This window comes from Felis catus, chromosome A2 (genome assembly GCF_018350175.1).
Source record: "Felis catus isolate Fca126 chromosome A2, F.catus_Fca126_mat1.0, whole genome shotgun sequence".
Lineage (NCBI taxonomy): Eukaryota > Metazoa > Chordata > Mammalia > Carnivora > Felidae > Felis > Felis catus.
This window is the reverse complement of record NC_058369.1, coordinates 105,739,673-105,764,551: the sequence shown is the minus strand read 5'-3', so window position 1 is coordinate 105,764,551 and position 24,879 is coordinate 105,739,673. Positions and strand designations below refer to the sequence as shown.

Sequence of the window (24,879 nt, the reverse complement as noted above, 5' to 3'; positions counted from 1 at the left end):
AGAGAAGGACCCAGACGGGCCCAGACTCTCACCTGAGGGTGAGGCTGGACATGGAACCTCGGGGCAGGGCAAGCATGTGCAGTGTCGGGCCTGCTAGTGAGCCCAAGGGTCCCAGGATGGGTGTTTTCCTGCCTATGACCTTGTGATTCTGTGACTCTGTGTCAGACTCTGTGAGAACCTGTCTGACCGCATGACTGTGTCACTGACAGTATGACTTTCTGCACAACTGTGGGGCTCAATGTGATGAAGAAGAGCCAGTGAGAAAGACTGAGATGGAACAACCATGAGAGAGGAAGAAAACCCAAGTGTGGTGTGCTCAAGGCCAAGTGCAGAGAGCGTTTCAAGAAGGAGGTGATGCTCAGCTGCCAAATGCTGGCACTTGGCCAACTGGGTTGAAGTGCCATCAACTAACATGGAGAGCTGGATTTCACCAGGTTTGCCAGGGCCCTATCCCCAGAGAGTGCCCCAGAGGAGGAAGGAATCATTGGAAGTTCTGGTTTTTATTTGTTAATTAAAATATAGTTGACACACAATCTGTTGGAAATGTTAAAGATGTGTTCCAGGGGTTGGTAACATTCAGGGAAGTGGTTATCATCCTTTTTCAGTAGAAACAAGGTCTCTTGGACCAACAGTCAAAGGAATCTATCAGATGTGATGATGGAGATTGCTAGGAACCAGGACTTCCAATTTCTCATCCAAATGTCTCTTTATCGGTACAGAAGAAAGAGGTTGGATGATAGACAGGGGGCAACAGGCCCACACAGGGACTAGTGTGACATCAGGGAGGTAGTTCCAAAATAGAACATTATAAAGCATTAGCGTCCCAGGAGATGAAAACAGAAAGCCTCACAAACATGGTTTTGACTAGCACATTTCAGAGAGGCTAGGAATGTGAAGGCCAGTTTCAGAGCCTGAAAGGACACAAAGGAACCACATCACAGGGAGCTTGCATGTCTCATAAAGATGTGCAAGGAAGAGACCAGGAATGCAAGGATTCTTGTCAACTCTTCTATCTGACATCAGCTGAGTGTACCTATAGATGAGAGCTTAATGGTTAATTTGATAGATTAAAAAAAAATAATAATTAGTCATCATTGAACACATCAGAACCCGTGTACAGAATGTTCTGGATGAGATCAGTGTACATGATAGCATTTAAATGATATGACTGAATGCGATCGTCATGGAGAGGGCCAAGACTGAGCCTTAGGGGGCTTGGAGAACACACAGCAGAGGAGAAGCAGAAACTGGTTTAGTATGAGAAGTGGAACAAAAACACTCTTCAGAAGTTTGGAAGAAATCTTGTAAGTGGCTTCAGAGGCCTGGTGAAAAAAATAAAATAAAAATAATAGTGTTTCAAGAAGCCAGGGAAGGGCAACTGTCGCAAAGGCTAATGGAAGGTTAAGTAAAGGGGTCCGAAAAGATGGTGAATGGGGGGCACTGGCAACTAGATAACAGCATAGGCGTGGTGGGAATGGATGCCTGAGGAGAACGGCTTTACAGAGAAGAGGCTTACACGTGTACGGATAGGGAGTGAGCGAGGGCAATGCTTTTGAGGATCTGTGCTCTTAAGGAGGGCAGAAAAAGGATACGGTAGCTGGCAGGATCGGGGTCAAAAGATAGTTTTTAAAGGAAGATGGGAGTGTTTTGAAGGCATGCTTGTATTGTGAAGTAAATAATCCAGAAGAGAAGAATACACCGATGACAGAGAAGAGAAAGGAGATTACTGCCAGCCATAATGATGAATGGGAAGTGAGATAAGAACATGGGACAGAGTGGAATCCAAGGAAGCCCGTAGGAAGGCAAGAGGGTGGGAGGTTCTGGACAGAAGTTGGTGGTGACAGGTGGTAAGAATTCAGCCTTAGGACAGAAGTCACATTTTGTTTGTTTATGTAATAAACATGTATTAATTTATTTACCGATATATTACTTTTTACAAACATTAATTTGCATTGTTAATTTATGGATATGAGTATATCAATATCAATTTATAAAATAATTTGGTATTTATATATAAGTAACTGTTATAAAATACCTATGAATTGTTAAATATAAATAAACATGTATTCCACAAAACAGGCAAGAAGGAGAATATATATGAACAGATGCAGGCACAATGGTGAACTTGGGGAGTAGATAAGTGACTCTTGTGTGATTACGTTTATGTTCTCTGAAACTCTGACTCAGTTCTCAAAGGAGAGATCTGGAGAGTGGAGGATATGAAGGGTGTGATGGATGGAGGGGGTGCATGGATTCAGGTTTGAGATTGCTGGGATGTGCATCCCAGAGTAAAGGGGCCAAATGACAGCAGATGGTTGTCAGAGATTAGATGTCTGAAACAGATTTCTGAGGTGCTAAAGTGATTGTCAATGGCAAGGTTTAATACAGGACCACATGAGTGTGAGATAAAAGGGGTCAACAATAAGACTGTTGGATGAGAGAAGCCAGAGTGATGGACATAGTCAAACAATGGCTGAAACCACCAAAGAATAAGAGGGGAAGGACTGGCAGCTCCATGGACAACAGCACAAGGAAGCTGAGGGAGGGAGAGTCTGATAAGAAGGACAAAAGTCAAACAGCCAAGGCTGAGCAAGGATACTCCAGCCGCCCCCACGTCTGGTAAGAGGGCACTGGGGAAAAACACCTGCCACTTAAGAGGGCTGTATGGGCAATGTCCTCAGAGGACAGCCATAGTGCAAAAAGGGGGAGGGTGATATAGGGAACAGATTGTAGTGGGGGGATGCTATGACCCACCTAGCTTCAATGGCTCAGCTGAATGGTTTGTGTGAAGGGGAAGGGTTCGCAGGTGGGTCCAGGTGTGGGGAGTACAGAATGTGCAGGGCAGTTTAGGGCTGACTGGGGAGACTTGGATTTCAATGGTGACTGAAGGGTCTGGATGATGAAAAGTGATGAAAACACCAGCCTAGAGGTGAAAACACCAGCCATATAAACACCCATGCCTGCCAGCCTTGTCCATACCTGGAGGTCTTGTCTTATGACCTGTGATATGGGGTTTGATTTCTTTCACAGTTGCTGTCAGAGACAGCTTATGTGGCTTGTTGAGTTATGGTTCTGGCCCCATGTGCGATGAAGCTTACCTTCCACAGCTGTTACACCTACACAAACATGGGCTCTCCCTCTTGGATTTCCCCACTATGACCACTTGGCCATTACATGCCATTCATCTTCCTCCAGGCCTTTCAAGACAGTTTCAGCTTCCTCGGGCCTTTGACCGTTTGATTTGTTACATTACTCTTAAAATGTATTTGTTTTGGTACAATGCAGACGAAAAGTGTGACAGGCCTGATATCTGGAGCTAATTTGGTTCTCCTGCTTTTAGCAATTTGTTATTGTGAACAATGGATTAACTATCGAAATAAAAGGAATTTGCCAATTTTTTGAAGACTACTATTTGTTGATAGCTCAGGTCCACCGGGAAGTCTGTAAACAGGGCATGTTTCATTGAATGCGTGACATTACCTCCATGATTCTGGTGATAGATGCCAGGTTTCTCCGGACTTGAAAGAGGCGTATAGGGGGAGCAGGTGCCTGACCTCCTTTCTTTGATGTTCCGTTCTTGTAAATAATGAGCGGTTTGTCTTTGAACAAACTCAGCAGGTGAGCAGGCTCTTTGCCTTGAGAGACTCGGATCTGGGGGGCAGGGGGGATAAAAGAAACGTAATAAAGGGTGCAGTGAAAGAAGGCTGTATTTCCACATGTGTTATTTTCCTTTTTGAAAACAAAACAAAAAACAAATTAAAAATGAAGCGCAGAAGGCATGATGATTAACAGAAAATATAGGTTAATGCAAATCAAGCACAGTTTTCCTGCTGACTTAAGAATCTTTTTCTCCAGACACAGCACCCTGAGCAGTTTCTTCTCAGGGGAAACATCACCACACTGTACCACTCTCTGCTTCCAGAAAGTATAAACAGATAAGGCTGTTCATCTACATCTCCAAAAGAGAAAAACACAACAAAGTCCTTGTGTATGCCATCATTTATAAAAATTACTTTTTTCAAGAGCACCAACACTACAGATGTTTAGTGATATATTTGTTTCTGAAACGTTTTGGATCTTGTTCAGAAGGTGAAGAGATGTACATTTAAATGCTTCCCAAAATAAGGCAACGCCAAGGCATATTTATTATTTCTACATCTCTACAACTATGAAAACATTGTGATAATCTTCAGATGAATAGATTTCAATCCAAACATCAAAAGCTGGCAAAAACAAAAATTGAATATATTTTCTACTTCTTATCTATAGAAATGGTAATAGATTTGCTAAATATAACCACTTACAATATGTAATATAAGGACTCTTCAGGATAAAGAAATTGAAGGAAGTAAATAGTAAATCATTTAACTTCACCTAGTAGCTGAACACCAGATATTGGATTAGAAACAAATCTCCTGTTTCTTACATAAATTACTGATGTAATTCCTTACACAAACAGCTCAAATTTTGTGTCAGTTCTCTGTTTTCTTCAATTATTTTGCTCTATGCTAAAACTGAACTGTCTCAGTCACCCTGGTGTGTCTTTTGTTAGAAGCCAAGTAAATGGGAATGCTGATGTACAAACCATAGCCCGGAGGCCCAGGGAGCACTAAAATAACTAACTTCACAGATATTTTTCTTTTTTCTTTTCTTTTTTATTTACTTATTTATTTTTTAAAGTTAGTTCTATACCCACCATGGAGCTTGAACTCACAACCCTGAGATCAAGAGTTGCATGCTCTACTGACCGAGCCGGCCAGGCACACCCCACAGATATCTTTCTATTAGCAAACATGCAAATAAGCAAGTAGCAACTTATGCAAATGTCTTCTAAGTCACAACTCCAAACTTGGGGTGACATTGAGAAAACCTCAACGGCCAACACACAAAAAAGTGGGCCACTGAATAAGACTCATTTTCCACTGCTAAATTAAGATAAAAGAGATAAAAGGTAAATTGAAAAATCTTCACTACAGTTAATATACTCTGCAAAGGAATGTTTCAAACAGCAGTGCAGGACTGGAGTTGTTTATATATTATTGTAAACTACTGCCATCTAGTGGTTAAACTAAACATTACCATTTCATAGTGAATTTAGGATTCACATTGGCTAACAATGAATGCAAATTAGTTCATTGGGTATATCAAGTATTTTATTATGAAACATAGAATTTATAAAGCACAATGCATATCTTCAAAGTTTTTGCATAACTTGGTAAGGAACACTTTAAAGATCAATTAAATGACTGATGTCAGTTCTTAGCCGGAAATATTTCTTTCTTTTTTAAACATGTTTATTTATTTTTGAGAGAGAGGGCAGGGGAGGGGCAGAGAGAGAGAGAGAATCTCAAGCAGGCTCCTTGCTGTCAGTGCAAAGCCCAACTTGGTGCTTCACCTCATGAACCATGATCTCATGACCTGAGCTGAAATCAAGAGTCGGATGCTTAACCGACTGGGCCATCCAGGTGCCCCTAGAAGTATTTCATTCAAGAAGTGAATACAACAGTTCATGGGAAAGTAGAGTTAAGTGAATTTAAAGGGTTCAGTCATCTTGCTAATTTGTAAAAAATTTAAAAATTGGGTCGCCTGGGTGGATCAGTCAGTTAAGTGTCTAACTCTTGATTTCAGCTCAGGTCATGATCTCACAGTTTGTGGGATGGAGCCCCGCATCGGGCTCTGTGCCGACAGCGGCGTCTTCTTGGGATTCTCTTTCTCCGTCTCTCTCTCACTCTTGCTCACTATCAAAAATGAATAAATAAACTTAAAAAACTAAAAATAAAAACAAGTAAAAAGTTAACATGCACCTTTACATTTAGATTTAACTTGCTTTAAATTTAGGTCTAACTTCCAGGCAAAGATGGAAAAAAAAAACCCAGCTGGAAAAACAAATTTGGCCTACACAGCTTAGATTGTCTGTACTAAAGTATCTGACTTACCTCTCTATTTAATTATTATTTTTTAAGAAGTAATGACACATTTACAAAGATTTGAAAGCTGGAAAGTGAGCTGCTATAAGTAATAACTTGGGTAGAACAGTTTCATGTCAAGTACCTGTCAGTTCATTTGGTTCCTTAGGTCTGTTAATATGTTTTTTTTGTCGTTTTTTTCATTTTGTTTGCTCCTTATTTTCCAGAATCTGAGAGAACTACCATGGCATGAGAATAGGAACATTTAAATTCCAAAATGAAAAAAATGTAGTATTTAGAAAATGTTAAAATTCCCATCCCAACTTGAGACGAAAGCTTTAACTAGTTACTGAGCTAGCCAAACTTCAACTTGTATGAGTTCCGGGAGTAAAAATAGCCCAACCTGCACAGCCTGTCCTCCGAGCGACCTATCCAACTGAACAGTCAGGAATGCAGATGTAGTCAGCTCGTCTCTTGTGGCATTTGCTCCTTGCCTGGAGGAACCAAAGTAAAGTCATTTAGTTTGTATTTGAGTTCTAAGACTTTCTCATGTAGGCATTTCAGAGACTTAAGTCATCATGAAAGATCAAGATGAGACCAACTGTTTTGACATGATATGGCCATAGAAGCCATCGTTTTTTGAAAGTACAAACATTAGGCAATGAATTGCCCTGTGTATTGCCTAGAACTATACATGATAATTATTTTTTATCTCCATTTTATAGGAAAATAAATTAAGGCCTGCCTCCTTACATATAACTTAGCTAAGTAAAATATAACTTAGCTAAGTAATCAGGTCTGTCTGACTTCAGGTTGAAGCTACCTATTTTGGGAATCCATCTTTGCAGTAAAAATAACCCATCTGAGTAGAACATCAGCCTAACCTATTAGGCTGGCTATTAAAAGTATCCTATCTTTACATGAACATTTGGTGACCATAGTAACAAATGTCTGGACCCAGGAAAATTAAGGAAATAATCATAAGAAGTAGGCAATCTTGTCTACAACGACAAGGAATTACAAATAAAACCATAAGCGAGGCTGAACTACCAGCGGCCCAGAAAGGGGTCAATAAATCAGTTCATCCAGTTCATTTGCAGTTTCTCTTCCTAAGAAGCTTGTGCCTAGAACTCCAATCACTAGCTTAACCTATAAGGCAACGTTTGGGAGATCTGCTTATTTGATGAGTTTGTGAGGGGGAAAAAACCAAAGCACTGAGCAATGGTTGTTTCTAGCCAATTCTCCCATCTCTGTCCGGAGATATACTAATTAGAAATACTAATTCTGGAACTGGATTTCAGAAGTTAACCACACACTTCTGAAACTTTAAGAGTGACCTACCTGTCTCATACCCAGAACAGATTACCAATAACTTCCTATACTGGGCAACACACACATATGTACACATATACACACAGATATCCCAAAACACTGGGTACAGGAAACAAGTTTTATTTATTTTAGAATGTTTCATGGCACCAGCAGAATCAAATGATATAAAAATATTCTACAAAGGGCAGCAAGAAAGAAAAATAAGGACATGCTCATGTGAGGCACACATTTAAAAGAAAATAAGAAGGTATCCTTAATAAAGACATCATAAAAATGTATTCCATAGTCTTTCAATGCTAATAGCCTAAATTTTCCAGGAGCCAATAATGTTAACAAAAGCTTCTGTGAGCTACTGACAGCACAGAGCAGGGAGTAGCACACAGCTGAGGATAATAGCTGGCTCTCCTAACATCCGTCATTTCTCTGTCACATCTGCAGTTTCCTAATTATTTCTCCATTTCCTTTTTCTTCCCCCTGCAGGAAAAAACTTCAACTGACTATAGACAATATCACCAAACTTTTGTCTCGATTTCCTTTTTTTTTTTCCCTGCAGTATTTCAACCAGCAAACCTGGAAAGCCTCGCCAAACTTTCACCTTCTGACACTCCTAATAAGTTTTTCACTACTTATCTCCAGCCCTTCTTCCACTTGCTGTCAAAGTGACCCATGCTCCCATCCACAGAGATTAACACTAATTTGTTTTATGGATCTATGACCTAAGGGGTCAAGTACTCCACTTGTACAACCAAGACATAATAAAGTTGCTCTTTTCCCTAGTTTTGAAATCCTTTGCTTGGGGGGTGGAAGGGGAGAGCAATCTCCCTGACATGATTTCTTCTTTATAAACCTTTGGCACTTGTTAGTTGTTGAAAATGAATGCTGCATGGAAATAGAATTTATTGCATTGAGAGATTCATCGCTGCCATTGTTCAGTGTTTGTTCAATTTCAATTACCTGACATTCCAGAGAAAAGACCATTGGCAAAGTTATTTTTCTCCTATCATGTTAGAATATAAGTGGTTTTAGAAATTAAAAAGAAACAACAACTTTGTGTATTCAGTAGGTGACAATTCTAGTCCTTCACCTTTTACTGTGCCTCCTGGACTTAAACTACTTATACTCCTGTTTCAAAATGATCACATAAACTGGGAAGTTGTTAGTTTGAAAGCTAATCTTCAGGAGATCTGCTTGTTTTCTAAATGTCTCTTCACTACCACTATAGAAGCGCTTGAAGTCGTGCAAACCATACATTAACACACTTATATTCAACATCTGTGGTATTAAATGGCAAAGACTCTCAAAATAAGGACTCTCAATACCTAATTTATAGTCTTAATATCTCAAAAATCGTAATTATCATCACAGAAACCTTGAACACATCAAGTTGGAAAGAAGAAAATTAAATGACCACCCCTTCCATCCCAGTCCCATCCCAAAGAGAGGAACTATGAAGAGTGTGGCATCTTCTCACATTTTTCCCTTAGAATTTTTGAGAGAGAGCCAAGCCTGTCTTCTTCTTAAGTTTCTTATCTCAGTGAATGAAACACTATGCCTTTGTGCATGGACCGGAAATCTGGGCGGGGGGCACCCTTTATTTGCTCATCTTCCCTACTTCCCATAACTAGTCTTTCAGATGTCAACTCCTTAACACTGTACAAACTTACCTTATGCATTCCCTGTTGCCCTTACGCTGAGTTCTGGCCACATTATCATTCAACTGGGATTATTGCAACACATTCCCAGTGGCCTCCCTGCCACCAATCTCCTCCCATCAGTCCATTCTTTTAGATGTCAACCCAGAATATTTTCTTTAATATGAAAGCCAATCATGCTACTCCCCTAAGAAAACTCCTTGACTGACATCTCCAAGGCCCTGACACTAAAGTGTATCCTCCCCAGGACGGTTACAAGGCCATTCACAATTTGACTCCTTATAATTTCTCTGATTTTATCTTTTGCTTCCTAACTTTGCTGCAGCCATATGTCATTACTAGTAGGTTAGAGCACCCTTACCTGCATTGCTTAGAACAACTTCTCTATTTGCTTGTCTGCCTAGCTGCTACTTCTGCTCCCACTAAGATGTCACTCCTTCTAGGAGTTCTTCCCCAATAGCCTAGAAGGGGGTTTGGGTGTCGGTCTAGAACTCTCCAAAGATCACTTAGCTTGCTTTTCTCTTAAAATCCTCCATACTTCATTGAAATGCTTGTTAATAATCTGCTTCTTTTTTTTTAAAGTTTATTTATTTTGAAAAAGAGAGAGAGAGGGCGCGTGCATGTGTGCATTTTCAGGGGAAGGGCAGAATGCCAGGGGTAGAGAATTCTCGCAGCGGAGAGCCCAGTGTGGGACTCAATCCCACGAATCATGAGCTCAAACCTGAGCCGAAACCAAGAGCCAGATGTTTCACCAACTGAGGCACCCAGGTGCCCCTCATCTGCTTCTTTTTAAAATAAAAATTCTTGGGACACGTTATATAATTTTCTCACCACTGTGTCTTTAGTATCTACCTAGCACAGTGCTTGGCATATAGAAAGTGCTCCGTGAATACTTTGAAATGATTTGAGAAATAATAACCGCAATGAATGTTTATAATCTGATTTAGTGTGTTTTAGTTATATTCACATTGTTATTTATGTAGATTGCAAATTGTTAACTTTTCAAAATATTCTCTTGAATCGCTTGTTTATTAGTCTTTCTTGATCTAAGCACCACAATCACATTTTTACATACAAAAGAGAATTAAGAGGCAGACCAAAAAATAATATAGAAGAAAAGCTGACTGGGAATGACTGGTTTATCCCTATAAATGCCATGCTTTGCACAAACACCGTTCTGAATTACAATTGTAGAAGAGGAAACTGCAAAAGAAGAACATAGCCTATACCAGGGGGTAGCCACACTCAGCTGGAGAATTAAAGAGAGCGGTAGATCAAGGTGTGACATGTTGCTTCACTAGTTACAACAGTTGTGAATTTGGGTTAAGTTACTTTATCTGTTTGATTCCCTCCTCCCTTTTTGTCTTTTGAAAATAACCTGGTTGTGAGGAAGAAACATAATATATGGAAACATCCAGCACTTTGCTGACACAAACATGCTGCTCAAAAAAAAGAAAAAAAAGTTGCTATGAAGATGACATCATAAACACTCAGTTAAATAGCTAATGTTAATCTTTAATGGGATATGATGTGACCCATTGCCTAAGGCAGTGACTGTTAATCACGAAAGGGCATATGAATCATCTGGGGTTCTCATTAAAATGCAGGTTCTGCTTTAGTGGGCCAAAAGCGGGTGGTGGAATTCTCCATTTCCAACTAGCTCCCAGGTGATGCTGATGCTTCTGGTTCCTGGACCACCCTTTGGTACCAAAAGCCTATAGGATAAAGATAATCATCCGGTCTCCTGAACTTAGTTGGGCTCAATGCACTAGTCAGTGTACGTGATAAGTGGTCACACTGTAGGGGTGGAGGAGACTCTCTCATCTGGTGGGACCCTCACCATAGAGGAATGTCACCATATCAGCAGAAACTTGTGTCCATGTGTATTCAATACACCCACTGAAGTTTGCCATCACCATGTAGGAACATGCTTCACCCTTGCACCGTCCAGTCTTAAGATCTTTTTTTGAGAATTTTTTTCCCAGTCTTCTCAGAAATATTTTACCAGATTTCACTATATTAATAAAAAGTTTGAGAATCCCACATGAGTATGATTTGTTATAGAATCCCCATCCCTTTGAAACAACTCAGCCATGGTATGTGCATCTAACTTAACTGATTGGACACTCCCCATTGAACAGGGCCTTGGCATGGACTCTAAGTAAACTTAACCTTCAAATAACTCAAATCATTATGCAAAACTGTATGAAGTATGGACACAATGGCATTTTTTTCTCCTTTACTGCCATGAATTTCATGGGGACCAAGAGTAAAACTGTATCAGTTTTTACTGGAGTATGAATCAGAATCATAAATTTTATATATATTATATAAAATTATTATAAAATTTATAATAATATAAAATAATATTTATTTTATATAAATTATTTTAAATAAATATATTATTTATTTTAATAATATTAAAATAAAATTATAATATTATAAAATTATATTATATATAATAATATAATTATATTATTATTATTATATAATATTATATATATAATATATATAAACCCTTCCTTAGAGTGTTTGCCTCACTGCAACTCTGCAGTTTCAATCAGGATGGCCCTCTGTGAATTTTAACAATAAGAACACCTGGTAGCCAGTGCTGGCCAGCTAGAGTGTTAGCTTGCACAGAAGATGAGACATTCAACTACATATCTACTAAAAGAACACTACCTCTGGATACCAAAACCTTTTTTCCTAGACTAGAAAGGATGATTTTTATCTAACCCCTACAAAATATAGTTAAAACCATATTGAAAGAAAATATCACAAGTATGCTATACAAATCTCACTGGGGTAACTATAGGATAATTCTACCCCTCTCCCAAGAAATTTAATGAAATGCAACTTTGGAGCAAAATCTGTCCTCCTTGGAACTTGAGATCTTATGAAAGAGGGAAACCTACCACGTGTAGATAATTTGTCCTCTGGGATAAGTGTAGAGTATAATGTAGCAGTCTCCACCATAGAATTCACCATACGAGTTCCGGTCGATTTCAATCCTACCATTATTTTCTACACGCCAAATCTGAAAGGAATCGAATGTGCATACCAAAATTAACATTTTCTTGATATAATAGTACTTATAAGTTAAAATTTTTTTTTGGTTTAGATCTATCACTAAATAAGTTTATATATATATATATATATATATATATATATATATATATATATATAAATGTTTATTCATTTTTGAGAGAGAACGTGAACAGGGAAGGGCAGAGACAGAGGGGGACAGAAGATCCAAACTGGGCACTGTGCTTACAGCAGTGAGCCAGATGTAGGGCTCAAACTCAGGAACTGTGAGATCATGACCTGAGCCAAAATTGGACTCTCAACTGACTTAGCTACCCAGATGCCCCAATAACTTTTTTAAAATTTATTTCTTATTTGAGAGAGACAGAAAGAGAGAGAAAACGTGTGCATTCAAGTGGGGGAAAATGGCAGAGGGAGACAAACAGAGAATCCTAAGCAGGCCTAAGGAGCCTTATGTAGGGTTTGATCTCATGACCACAATGTGAGCCAAAATCAAGAAGAGTCAGACTTTTTTTTTTTTTTTTAATTTTTTTTTTTTCAACGTTTATTTATTTTTGGGACAGAGAGAGACAGAGCATGAACGGGGGAGGGGCAGAGAGAGAGGGAGACACAGAATCGGAAACAGGCTCCAGGCTCTGAGCCATCAGCCCAGAGCCTGATGCGGGGCTCGAACTCCCGGACCGCGAGATCGTGACCTGGCTGAAGTTGGACGCTTAACCGACTGCGCCACCCAGGCGCCCCAAGAAGAGTCAGACTCTTAACTGAGCCACCCAGGCGCCCCTTTTTATTTTTTTACTTTAGAGCCCAATAAAAAATTCATAAATTACTTCTCTAATTAGCTTACAAATTAAGCAATGAGACCAAATTTTATCTATTTGACAATTTGTTTACTGCATTTCTAAGCAATTATATAAATTTTTTGCATCCTCCATAGTACTTAGCTCAGTTCTGAGCCTATTGATTAATACATAACTATTGCTTGATTGACTAGTGAAAACAGCACTAGACTCCAGTGGAATAATGAACTAAAATATTCAGCTCAGAAATATATCTCTTAGTTTGCATCACATTTCTCATCCATTGGGAGATACCTTGTTTGTTTATTTAAAAAAATTTTTTCCCTGAATTTTAATGCATGAAACTATTATCTTCTCAGGCAAGAGTGGCAGATGGAGACCACATAATCAAGACACCGATTGCATGATTGTTTTTAAAAGGTGCCATGTAGGCAGAAGACCGAATGCACAAAAGTAGGAGAACCATTTTTTTTTTTCTAGTTTCTCATCCTCATCACAGATTAAAGACACTCCAAGCTGGAGAAAGCAGAGCTGTAGATGAACCAGGAAAGTAACAGGAGAGAGCCCGCCAGGCACTGTGCGCATGCCCGCCCTCCTGGGCAGGGGCAGGGTACACCCCTCACTTCGAAATTTAGAGAGATGAGTAGGTGGCAGAGCTCGCAGACAGAAGCCTTCCAGTGCCATCCTGGTGAGCAGAGGAGAAACCCCAGAGCTGCCAGGCTAAGCCCAAAAGCCTAGAGAGAGCCCCAGATTTCAGCAGTCCTGGGGTGACTCAGGAGGACATCTCTGAGACGCAGTGACCTGTGACAAATGGAGAATGCAGTGGGAACATAGTTGGTGCTGGCAGCAAAGTCTGCCACGAGACCTGCTGGGCAGGAGACAGACCCAGACCAGAAGCTGAGACCCCTCTGCCATTTCTCCCTTCACTGTTCCCACAACCCTGGGCACCTTAGATTCTCACTTCATGCCTTTCAAAATGAGGAAAAACTGCATCTTAAATCTCTTTACCCTATACTTTGCTCCAAATATTGGTGGTAAGCCTTGAGAATACGAAGATAAAATATTCAATTCCTGCCCTCAAGGAACTAACAAGAGGTCTAGGAGGAGAACTTTCTAAGTAATTGAACAATTCTGCTTTGTAAGTTTGTAAGTTAATGAACAGTACGATGGGTTCTGTGAAAAATACTGGTTGGTTTGAGCACAGAGAAAGGCTGTTCCAGTATGGGAGGAAAGGCTTCTCCAAGAGATGCAGCTTGTGACTTAACTGAATTACAAAGGAGGAGTGGGGATGTTAGCCCGAGGGAGGAGGGGAAGTGCCCTCAGGCAGTGGAACGGTGAGGCAGAGAGGACAACCAGGATCTAGGCACTGAAGGCCTTGTAGGCCCAGCTTAAGATGAATATTCTCAGGAATACTATGCAGAGACATTAAAGTATTTTTTTTTATTATTTAAAAAAAATTTTTTTAATGTTTATTTTTGAGACAGAGACAGAGCATGAGTGGGGGAGGGGTAGAGAGAAACAGAGAGAGAGAGACAAAGAATCCGAATGAGCCTCCAAGCTCTGAGCTGTCAGCACAGAGCCCAATGCAGGGCTTGAACTCACAGACCATGAGATGATGACCTGAGCTGAAGTCGGATGCTTAACCGACTGAGCCACCAAGGTGCCCCCTTTTTTTTAATTATTTTTAAATTTTTTTTTAACATTTATTTATTTTTGAGAGATAGAGACAGAACACAAGTTGGGGGATGGGGGTGGGGCGAGAGAGAGAGAGAGAGAGAGAAAGAGAGAGAGAGAGAATCTGAAGCAGGTCCCAGGCTCCAAGCTGTCAGCACAGAGCCTGATGCGGGGCTCCATCTCACAAACCGTGAGATCATGATCTGAGCCAAAGTCGGACCCATAACAGACTGAGCCACCCAGGCGCCCCACCATTAAAATATTTTATAATAAGATGTGACATTACCCAGTTCTCATTAAGTGAAGTGACTCAAGAATAGAGTGTGGTGAGAGCTGAGTTAGGGAGAATTATTAGAGGGTTATTAGCATTTTTGTCAAAAAAAAAAAAAAAGGAGTAACATCAAACAATTTGAATGCTCTAAAAATATCTGTGATTTTAGCACATGTCCAATTTGCTTTGGGAATGCCTGTAAGCTACAAGAAAGGACTAACTAATGATATTTGGTACAGTATCACCGGACAATCCCAGTTCCAAGAGCTGGAGCGATTCTGCACCAGGAAAAAAGACGGCTGGGTTCCACGTCTCTAAGATGATAATTAGGTGATCTTGCACAGATCACCTAACTTCTTGGAATCTCAACATACACATTGTAAAATAGGACTGAAGGTCAGAGATCATCTCTTCCAGCTTTAAATTCCCTGACTTAATATATAGTCATGGGTCACCTTTATTCATAAATAAAATTCACATTTTACAAAGTTTGTAGTTTCCTGAAGTTACATCTCCAAGTGCACTGGCATAAATGGGCTTGCTGAAAACAAAAAACACAAGCAGAAATAGCCAAATACCTCCACTTTGCCAGAACCATCATCCACCATATTGTGCTGGGCTGCCATCTGCGGAGAACTATGTAGTTTTGAGGCATCGAAAGGAATTTGTTTTATTCGAGCCACTTTCTCGGTGACGTACACTTTCCCGAAGCCATCACTCTGATCTTTATCTCTCCAGTCCTTAAAGAACTGTTTGAAGATTGGTGTTTCCCCTCCTTCTGGAAGAACTTGAATCTAAAGTTAAAAAAAAAAAAAAAGTAATAATTATGCAGAGGAAAAAAAGAGACTGAGGAAAAACATTCAACCAGGAATGGAGAAAAAAAAACTAAGGAAACGAAAAAGATTGTCTTGGCACCTGTGATGACAGATGTAAACTTAGAAGCTAGGATTCTTACCGGAATGTAAGATGGAAGGTGACCAAATATGAAGGTAAAACAATCCAATGCTTTTTGTCACAACTACAGTGACTGCCACTGAATTTGGATGTGTGAAATAAGAACAAAGTTCTTTCCTATGTTACCATTATAGTCAAACACACTGGACTGTTTTTCTGCATTAGGTTTATAAGAGGTCTGTGACCTGGAAGAAACAATCTCATTGTGTTACTTGTGCTAGGATGCAAAAATGAAGAGAAAGGATGAGTCTGAAAGATTCAGAAAAGGAGGAGTAACTAGCAGGTATCTAAGCTCATTTCAGTGAGGCCAAATATTGTCTGGCTATCAGCCCACGTCTGTACAACTTGCTCTAAGGACTAACTGAAAAGTGCTCTCAGTTAACTCAACTGTGGCTGATTATCTTGACTGAAATGCTGTACAGGAAGCAGATAGGGTCTTATTTTCATCACACAGCCCCACAGAAGGGATGATCTTCAGTTTCTGCAAAATTCCATCCTCTACAAAGTTATGGGCCTAGCTTTCTAGGCCCAACAGGATACCATGTTGCACACATGTAAGTGAAGAGTGACTCCCATGCCTATATTACTTTGAACCAAATTCTCTCATGAGTTTTGTGGCAATAGGAGGAGCTCCCATGTTCTTTTTTTTTTTTTTTTTTTTTTCTAGCCAGTTCATGTCCACACATACTTGGGTATTGGTGGAATAATTCATTTGCTTTAGAAATTCTTCAGCTGTCTTCATTGCAGCCTTTCTCTCCTGGGGATTAGCATCTTTACCTAAAATGGAAGATAAATTAAAAAGACAGAATCTTGGGGCACCAGGGTGGCTCAGTTGGTTAAGCATCCAACTTTTGATTTTGGCTCAGGTCATGATCTTGCAGTTCACGGGTTTGAGCCCTGCATTGGCTCTGCTCTGACAGTGCAGAGCCTGCTTGGGATTCTCTCGCTCTCCCTCTCTCTCTGCCCCTTCCCTACTCTCATTCCCTCGCTCTCTCACTCTCTCAAAATAAAAAAATTAATTAAAAAAAATGAAATATAGCATTAAAAAAAGAATCTCAGAGAGGGAAGATATTATATGTTTAATAAATACTTGCACACCAAGCAGTGAACACAATTATAATTTAAATAGAACACTGAGAATGGTAAAAATTTCCTAGTATGTTAAACATATTTAGAAATATCATAATGATCACTATTTTATATATACATACGTATATATATAAAGATATATATATATAGATATAGATATAGATATAGATATAGATATCTTTTCATGTTTCTCTAATGCTTTCTTTAACCCCATCATTTCTGGCAAATGATACCAGTAGGAAGAAAACATGGTGTCGACGTCTGCATTTTATATGAGCTGTTTACAGATCAAGTCTCAAAAAGATAGACTTTTTTTAAAATCAGAAAAAGGGGCACCTGGGTGGCTCAGTCAGTTGAGTGTCTGACTTCAGCTCAGGTCATGATCTTGCAATTAGAGGGTTTGAGCCCCAAGTCGGGCTCTGTGCTGACAGCTCAGAGCCTGGAACCTGCTTCAGATTCTGTGTCTCCCCTTTCTCTGCTCCTTCCCTGCTTGTGCTCTGCCTCTCTCTCTCTCTCTCAAAAATAAATAAATGTTAAAAAAAATAAAATCAGAAAAGATGTTTTCTTTACGCTTCTACAGAAATAGCTGTATATCTGAAGCACAGCCACAATGTCAATGGCATTTTTTACCTTTCCATACGAAAATTTGTTTTGCAGCACCGTGGTCCAAAATAAAACATTCTTCAGAAAGTAGCATTGCCATGGAGAAGGGGTTTTCTTCTGCCACCACAGTCACTCTCATGGATCCACTGGCATCTGAAACCTAATATAAAAACCATGAGCTTGTTTGTAGATAATAAAAAATGTCCTAAAATTACATTATGGTGATGGTTGTACAACTCTATAAATGTAATTAAAAACCATTGAACTGAATACCTTAAATGGGCAGGGAATGTAAATTATAACTCAACAAAGCTGTTTAAAAAAACAAAAAAACATCCACGAGCTCAATTATACCCTAAAAGTCTTTTTAAAAGACTTTAACAAGACTAAAAGATAACCTACTGAATGGGAGAAGATATTTTTGAATGACATATCTGATAAAGGGTTAGTATTCAAAATATATAAAGAACTTCTATAACTCAACACCAAAAAACTCCAAATAATTCAATTAAAAATGGGCAGAAGACATGAACAGACATTTCTCCAATGAAGACATCCAGATGGCCAACAGACACATGAAAAGATGCTCAACATCCCTCATCATCAGGGAAATTAGTAACGGGTCACCTGGGTGGCTCAGTCGATTGGCCATCTGACTCTTGATTTCAGCTCAGTTCTTGATCTCACAATCATGTGAGATCATGAGATCAAGCCCTGCATTGGGCTCTGCACTGACAGTGTAGAGCCTGCCTGGGATTCTCTCTCTCCCTCATTCTCTGCCCCTCTCCCAATTGCTCTGTCTCTGTCGCTCTCTCAAAAATAAACTTACCAAAAAAAATGAATAATACTTTAAAAATTTTTTTAAAGTCTTTTGGGGTAAAAAAAAAACACTAATAAAAAGCTAAGTTTTGACAGTGGACCTAAAGCATCAGAAAATGATAGTGATAATAATAATAGCTAAGGTTTGTTGAGATTTCTATATATTATAAGCACCAGGCCACGAAGTTTACATGATTAGTTCCTAAACTGCATAGCAATCATTTCAACTAGGTAATAATCTTACACATTGCACACATGCAAAAGCTAAAGCTTAAACATTCATTCATTTAACATTTACTGAGCACCTGCCATATGCCAAGCATTGTGCTATGGAGGCGCTGGTATATTACAGCCTAAGCTCATAGATTTTTTTCAAATTAGGTCCTGCAATTTAAGCATACTTAAACTGTCAAAAAGTTTAAGTTTTTTTTTAAGGTGGAGGTGGTCTTGCAAAACTGAAAGTGATATTAATGCCCAGGTTGGAAGTCCCTGTTTTTCAAAGGCCAGCTAGTAGACTGTAAGGTAATCACCTGGGCACTGGATAAATATGCACATTCCAGGGACTTCCCTAGATCAGTGGTGGGGTTTTGCAGCATTGTGGTGGGGCTTGAATTCTGTTTTTTTGTTTGTTTGTTTGTTTTTTGTATTTTTGGAAGCTATCCAGGTGATTCTGCTTCCCAGCTTTGTTCTGCAATTCCAAATTAAAGTATTTTCAAAGAGACTTTGCGTTTTATATAAATGCAATACATTACAAATCCACTAGAGGGAGAAATGGCACATTTTCACATTTTAAAATATTTCTTTAGTTTATTATAATGCTGTCCAAGAGGGAAAACAGTTTTATTTGATGATGTAGCATAAAAAGTATTTGTTAAGTTGTTGAAAATGGGTTTTAGAAACAGTAATGAAAAAAAGCTGCCACGAAGCCCAGAATAACAATCTTTGTATGGCTTATATTAAAATCATCAGTATTTAGCAGAAGTGGTAACCACATTTTCCTTTGCCTTCTAGGAAGAAAAGACTCCACTTCCCCTTTACAAAATGCAAGTTATAATACACAAGTTAGTAACTTGATCTTCATTCAAAATGAGATTCTGAGCTAGAAGTTCCCTTAAAGAAGAGCAAATGTAACTCCCTCCTGTGATGCCGGATGACTACTTAGCTCTGTAGGAAGATTAACCATCTGCTCCCAATCATGTGCTTGGAAAGTTATAAGGGGAGGGAACTCTTAAAGGATCCCATCTGAGCAATCTCCTCATCTGGTGCATTTGTGGCTTCTGTTGCCTTCACCAGCAATAAAATCATAAAATGATGGAGTTGGAAAGAACCTGAATAATCTTCTAATGTAATCTGTCTTTTTTTTTTTTTTCCCCGCTAAGAAAACTGAGGCCCACAATGGTCATCTCTTGCCCAGGGCCACCCAGTGGGTTATCACCACAGAGGTGTCATGGAACTAGGTCTCAAATGCCCAGGACAGGGCTATGTTTACTCTGCTTTGATTTGATACCTTTTCCCTCCTGCAACAAAGAAAGTTTTTATTATGGCTAAACAGGATATTTAAAGTAACATGAAGATTTTATAACTTATCAAGACTTTATAAGAAAAAGCTTATGACACTTGGTTCTACTCCTGAAACCAATACTACACTGTATGGTAACTAATTTGAATTTAAATAAATAAATTTTAAAAAAAGAAAAAGCTCACCAAGTATTTTTATCCCATGAAGGAAACATTTTATTAAATGTCATATATCAAAACATATTGTTGCAAACTAGCACAGCAACAATATATAATTTTAAGTTGTAGCAATTATTTCACTTATTATTTTGCGTTTTTTAATAAAAAAACAAAAAGCAATAAAAAGAAAAATTTTAATAAGCATACTAGAGCAAAGAATGGATTCTACCTACACATTTCTCTTTCAGGGCAATGATAATTATCAGCTATCCCAGAGAGTCCCTCCCAGAACAGGCCTCCTGGCTGCATCCAGTCCAGGAAAAATAATAGAACTTGCTAACAGTAAACTCACCATGTAGAGTTTAGCCATTTTCCTGTTGGTTATGTCTGCTATGGTGTCGTCATCATCGTCTCCATCCCTAAGCTCTGGCTTTGTCCCTAAAACCTGGAAAACAGTGAACAGATAAAAGATAAAGACCTCTCATTAAAAGATGCAGAGTTAAAAAAAGAAAAAAAAAAAAAGTAAAACTTCTTAGATTTCTAAAAACAGAGATTATAAAATATTTGCCATTAAAACGACCAGGTTCAAACATTTCTCACCAATCATATTGCATTGGCCTTTTCCCATGGATCAAATAAATCAATCGCATTAAGTAAACCAACACTGAGTTTGCTCATCCTGGGAACTTCCAAGGAAATAAAATCCTACACTCAAAAGCAAAGATGTTCATATTATTGAAGACGAGCAGGAATCAATTAAAATATGAAGTCTAAATTCACTTCCATAACAATTTCTTCTTGTGACCTCTGCTTCTAGAATCAATCTATAGGATTAATTACAAAGACTTGGATCAAATTACTGTTTGAGGGTGGAGTACCATTATCATTACTGACATATTATAGGGTAGATAAAGGACCAGTTCTTGACCACATGATACTATATTTCCTACTGTGTATTTGGCACTTAGAACAGTGTCTGGGGCATAAGAGATGTTCGATAAGTAGTTGTCAAATGAATAAATGAATGTATTTATTCTTTGCATATATAAAATAATCTAAAAATTCAAGGGCATAAAACATTTAGCAGAAGGTACATTTGAATCTGCTTTGAGTTTCTACACACTTAAAATCACAAAAAATAGGTGTATAAAGCAACTTAATTAAACCAATCAACACAAATGTCATAGAATGTTAAGGACAGGATAAAAATATAAACTTTCTCTAAGCAACGCGACTTTTATAACAACATAAACATAAATTCAAGTTTAGAACATGCAAAGGAGGTATTCTCTTAGATTCAGTAATATTTCATATGCAACGAAATTCCTTGCATACTGTGTTTTATATTCATTAAAAATACATTGCGTGAAAATACCTAATGCCAAATACCAGGCAACAATAAAATGTACATAAATTCTAATCCTTGTTGGAGTATGGGCACTGCCTGGAGTTGAGAAATTCACTAGAGAACTTATTTTCTCTGGGAACGTGCTCATCTTTTTGTTGACACAATGATCAATAAAACACTTCAATTATTGTACATCCTAAATGATTACAATACAGTTTTTAGTTTTTGTTAATAGTAGGATCAAAACAAAAATTACTACACTTGCAATCAAAGGCACTTTTTAAAAACGGCTTTACTGTGCTAGATGTTTGTACAGTTTATAAGAAAAAGAAGGCTCTTCAAATACCCTTTTGTGATTCTACTCCAACCAAGAGAGTGGTTTTGAACCAACAGTTTAAGTTGAGGACTTACTAATACTTGGAAGTTTCCCAGTGGGTGATGTGAGTCTGAGATTTAGAGCACACTCTAACTTTTAATTTTTAGACAACAATCCCCATATAAGCCAAGGATCTTAATTAGCTTCTCAAAGGACTGTAGCACATTTGGGAATTGAACTCACAGGATTTACCAGAAACAGGCTTAACTCCAGAGGTAGGCAGAGGCTGTACATTGTCAGGTATCCTCAGGAATCATTTTAAAATTCAGTTCAATAACTAAGCATTTACCAAATACCTCACTGGGATATACAAATGAGTTTCTAACAACCTTCCTAAATCTTAAGGGCTTTATATCTTGTCTAGAAAGAGGAAAATAATTAAACATGTTCACCTTCTTAACTATGCCTTAGGTTTTCATCTTTAAAGTAAACTATAAATACAGCTTTACTTTTTCTCTATAGATAGGATAATACATAAATTTGAAACACTCACAGGGATTAGCATTTAACTCATGAAATCCTTTGTGTGTGAAATAACATATATTTTGACAATTTAAAGAGGAAGAGAAACAGAGAAGACTTATCTGAAGATGTTCCTTAAAAATTTCATCTATTGTTCTAGCCAAGACCTGTCACTCAAGCTTGGAGTCTCCTCATCCCTCCCCTTCCTTCAATCATTTTCCATAAATTTCCACTTAAGAGTATCTTCATCCTTTTACATGCCCCAAACTGAACTTAGCTTTCCATGAAACTGACCATTCTCAATTCTCAATTTGTGTCAATGAATCTCTATTCTATTTACCTGGACTTAAAATCATTTTGAATACTTGTGGTCCTCCATTTTGAATCTCCTACCAACTTAGTCATTAAAGTCTACTTCTTTATAATAATGTTTGGAGTCACTGATTCCTGTCTCTTCCTTAATTTCCACCTTAGTGCAATCCCTCATCACCTCAGGGATAGGTTCCACCTACACCTGCCAGTTCCCTCATGCCTTCAGGCTCACCTCATCTTTTCATTCAGACATTATCCTATATGTACACTGGCTGGAAGGTCCCTTACTTCACTTTACTCCTAAGTTTCAAGAATGACTCCAGATAAAGGTTTATATCTTATATTTGCATCAGTGATTCTTCAAGTTCCAATATGCTAAAGCAACACTGGTAACTGGGTAACCTGATAAAATACACATTCTCAACTGCCAGCCATTAAGTCATTATGTCTGGGGTGAGGCCCAGGAATCTGCACTCCAGATGCTGCTTAATTGGCTGCTTACTGACGGCCAAAACTTCTGACTGGATTCCAAAGCCTCTTCAGACACTGGATGCTACCTACACTGCATTATTTCTCAGTATTCTCTACCAACCCCCCTCCCCATGCTGATGTTTTCAGTGTCCCCTGTGGGAGCCACACAATTTCCTTCCCCAGGGCTTTACCAAATACTGCACATAACTTCTACCTAGGCTGACTGCATGTGGTAGAATCAAAAGTGAGCAATTATTCTTTGGTTGGTTCAGCTCATCATAATTAGCACAGTAATAGCTACTGCTTATTGAATATCTACTATGAGTCGCACGCTGTATTAGGATCTTTGGACACATATTGTTTCGTTTTATAAGAGATTCCAGGAACGAGACACACTTATCCTCCTTTTACAGAAAAGGTCACTGATGCTCAAAGTCGTGAAGTGATTGTTTCACAGAACTGTTCAGTGCTTGAGGCTTCAATTCTGTCAAAGTCCCTTTAATGCCCTAATCTCAATAATTTTTAGAATAATTAGTTGTCTACTTCCCTAAATCAAGGGAAAATAGGAAAGTCTTGGAAATGGACCAAAAGATTTTTTCCAAGGATGGTGTCGAGGGGCTCCTGCTGGTGATCTGATACCATGATGTTATTTTCTTTCCTTTTCTTTGAGTGACCTTCCAATCCAGTAAAGACTGATAGCAGCAAATGATTTTGTCCACAGAGATGCACAGGAATTTTGTCTGGTGGAGACGAAAGTAATGTCTGCCCTGTGGAAGAGGCCAGCTTTGCATTTGTCAGCAAATTCATCTCAACGGGGATCACCCATTCATTCACTTGTCTGTTCTTTGGATCCTTCTTTGAACTAATTATAATATCTTATTGTTCTCTTAAATGAATTAAAAAGCTCTTTGATATGGGTTATTTTATATTTGTATGAGATTCATGATTTTAGTTGTTTGAAAACTATCCCTTAACATCCAGTACCCCTCTTGTCTAAACCACATGTACTGAAACCTGTTTGTCTATGTATTGCCTTTTATTGCATATTACATGTATTCAGCTAACACTTCTCAAGTGCTGCTATGTGCCATGCCAGGTTCTTTATAAATTTTGTTTACAAGACACTTACATATCACTACTTACCAGACACCAGTCTAAGACTTGTAGGTCTAGCAAGTCATTTCTCCTTTATATCAACCTGTCACTGCTATTTTCCCATTTTATGCCTCAAGAAACAGATTAAGTAACTTGTCCACCGTCATGCAGCTTATGGTAAATGCCAAAGTCAGGGTTTGAACTCTGGCCCCAGAGTATGTGCTCGTAACTAGTGTGCTGTGCTGCCTCTACAGGCATTTCAAAAAGGTTGACACTTAACTGTTTAGATCTTGTCTCTGAAGATAAGTAAGAAGCTATTTCATGGCAGAAACTGCACGGGGACCACTCTCCGTTCTCTTGTTCCAGTTAGAGCCATAATAGCACATGTACCATGCAAAATACACACTAGTTATGAGGGGGATGGTTTCTGTCCTCCTCTCCCCACAGCTGTTTTCATTTCTCTCCAAAAGCTCTGTCCACTACCCTTTCTTTCGATTCTGCCTATGAAGTGAGCCTTAAAGGGAAGTTCTTCCTTCACATCAGAGTGTGATGTGAGCAAACAGCCCTTAAAACAAGATAGGACAGTGTTCAACAAACAAGAAAGAGCTACCAAAGAATGTAAAATAAAACAATAGTACTCTGTTACCCATAAAATTGTCAAAGGTTAGGAAGCAGCTGACAACATCAGATGCTGGGAAAGATTCTGTATTCTACCAAGCACTCTCTGGTGAGCAGGAAAATTCTTAGGAATTTTCTAGGAAGTGCCTAGAAGTAGGTAACAAAAACCCAAGAAACGGACCAATCATTTAACCGAATAATTCTATTCTAGTGGTTTATTATAAAGAAATAATTGAAATACATACAAACAATTCAACCTAATAAATATTCATAGCAGCATTTCACATATTAAAAAAACACAAACCTCCTAGATGCCCAACATGAAAGTGATTAAACAAATTAGGCTGTACCTGTGGAATGGAAAACTATACAGACATT

At 38.6% G+C, this 24,879-nt stretch overlaps 1 protein-coding gene and 1 long non-coding RNA gene across 2 annotated transcripts in view; one reads left to right on the top strand and one right to left on the bottom strand.

Annotated features, from left to right (window-relative positions):
- The window catches only part of SCIN (scinderin), an 80,059-nt gene that overhangs the window by 11,028 nt on the left and 44,152 nt on the right, over positions 1-24,879 (bottom strand). The window contains exons 5-11 of the mRNA XM_003982807.6: positions 20,172-20,264; positions 17,351-17,483; positions 16,320-16,408; positions 15,256-15,471; positions 11,806-11,927; positions 6,310-6,400; positions 3,481-3,651 (exon numbers count right to left, since the gene is read on the bottom strand). Of these exons, the coding sequence (XP_003982856.3) occupies positions 3,481-3,651; positions 6,310-6,400; positions 11,806-11,927; positions 15,256-15,471; positions 16,320-16,408; positions 17,351-17,483; positions 20,172-20,264 (915 nt within the window). The remainder of the gene's footprint in view (positions 1-3,480; positions 3,652-6,309; positions 6,401-11,805; positions 11,928-15,255; positions 15,472-16,319; positions 16,409-17,350; positions 17,484-20,171; positions 20,265-24,879) is intronic.
- Positions 830-19,791, top strand: LOC123383891. Its single transcript, XR_006594244.1, has 3 exons — positions 830-1,304; positions 13,092-13,185; positions 19,154-19,791. It is a non-coding gene; the product is annotated as an uncharacterized LOC123383891 (long non-coding RNA).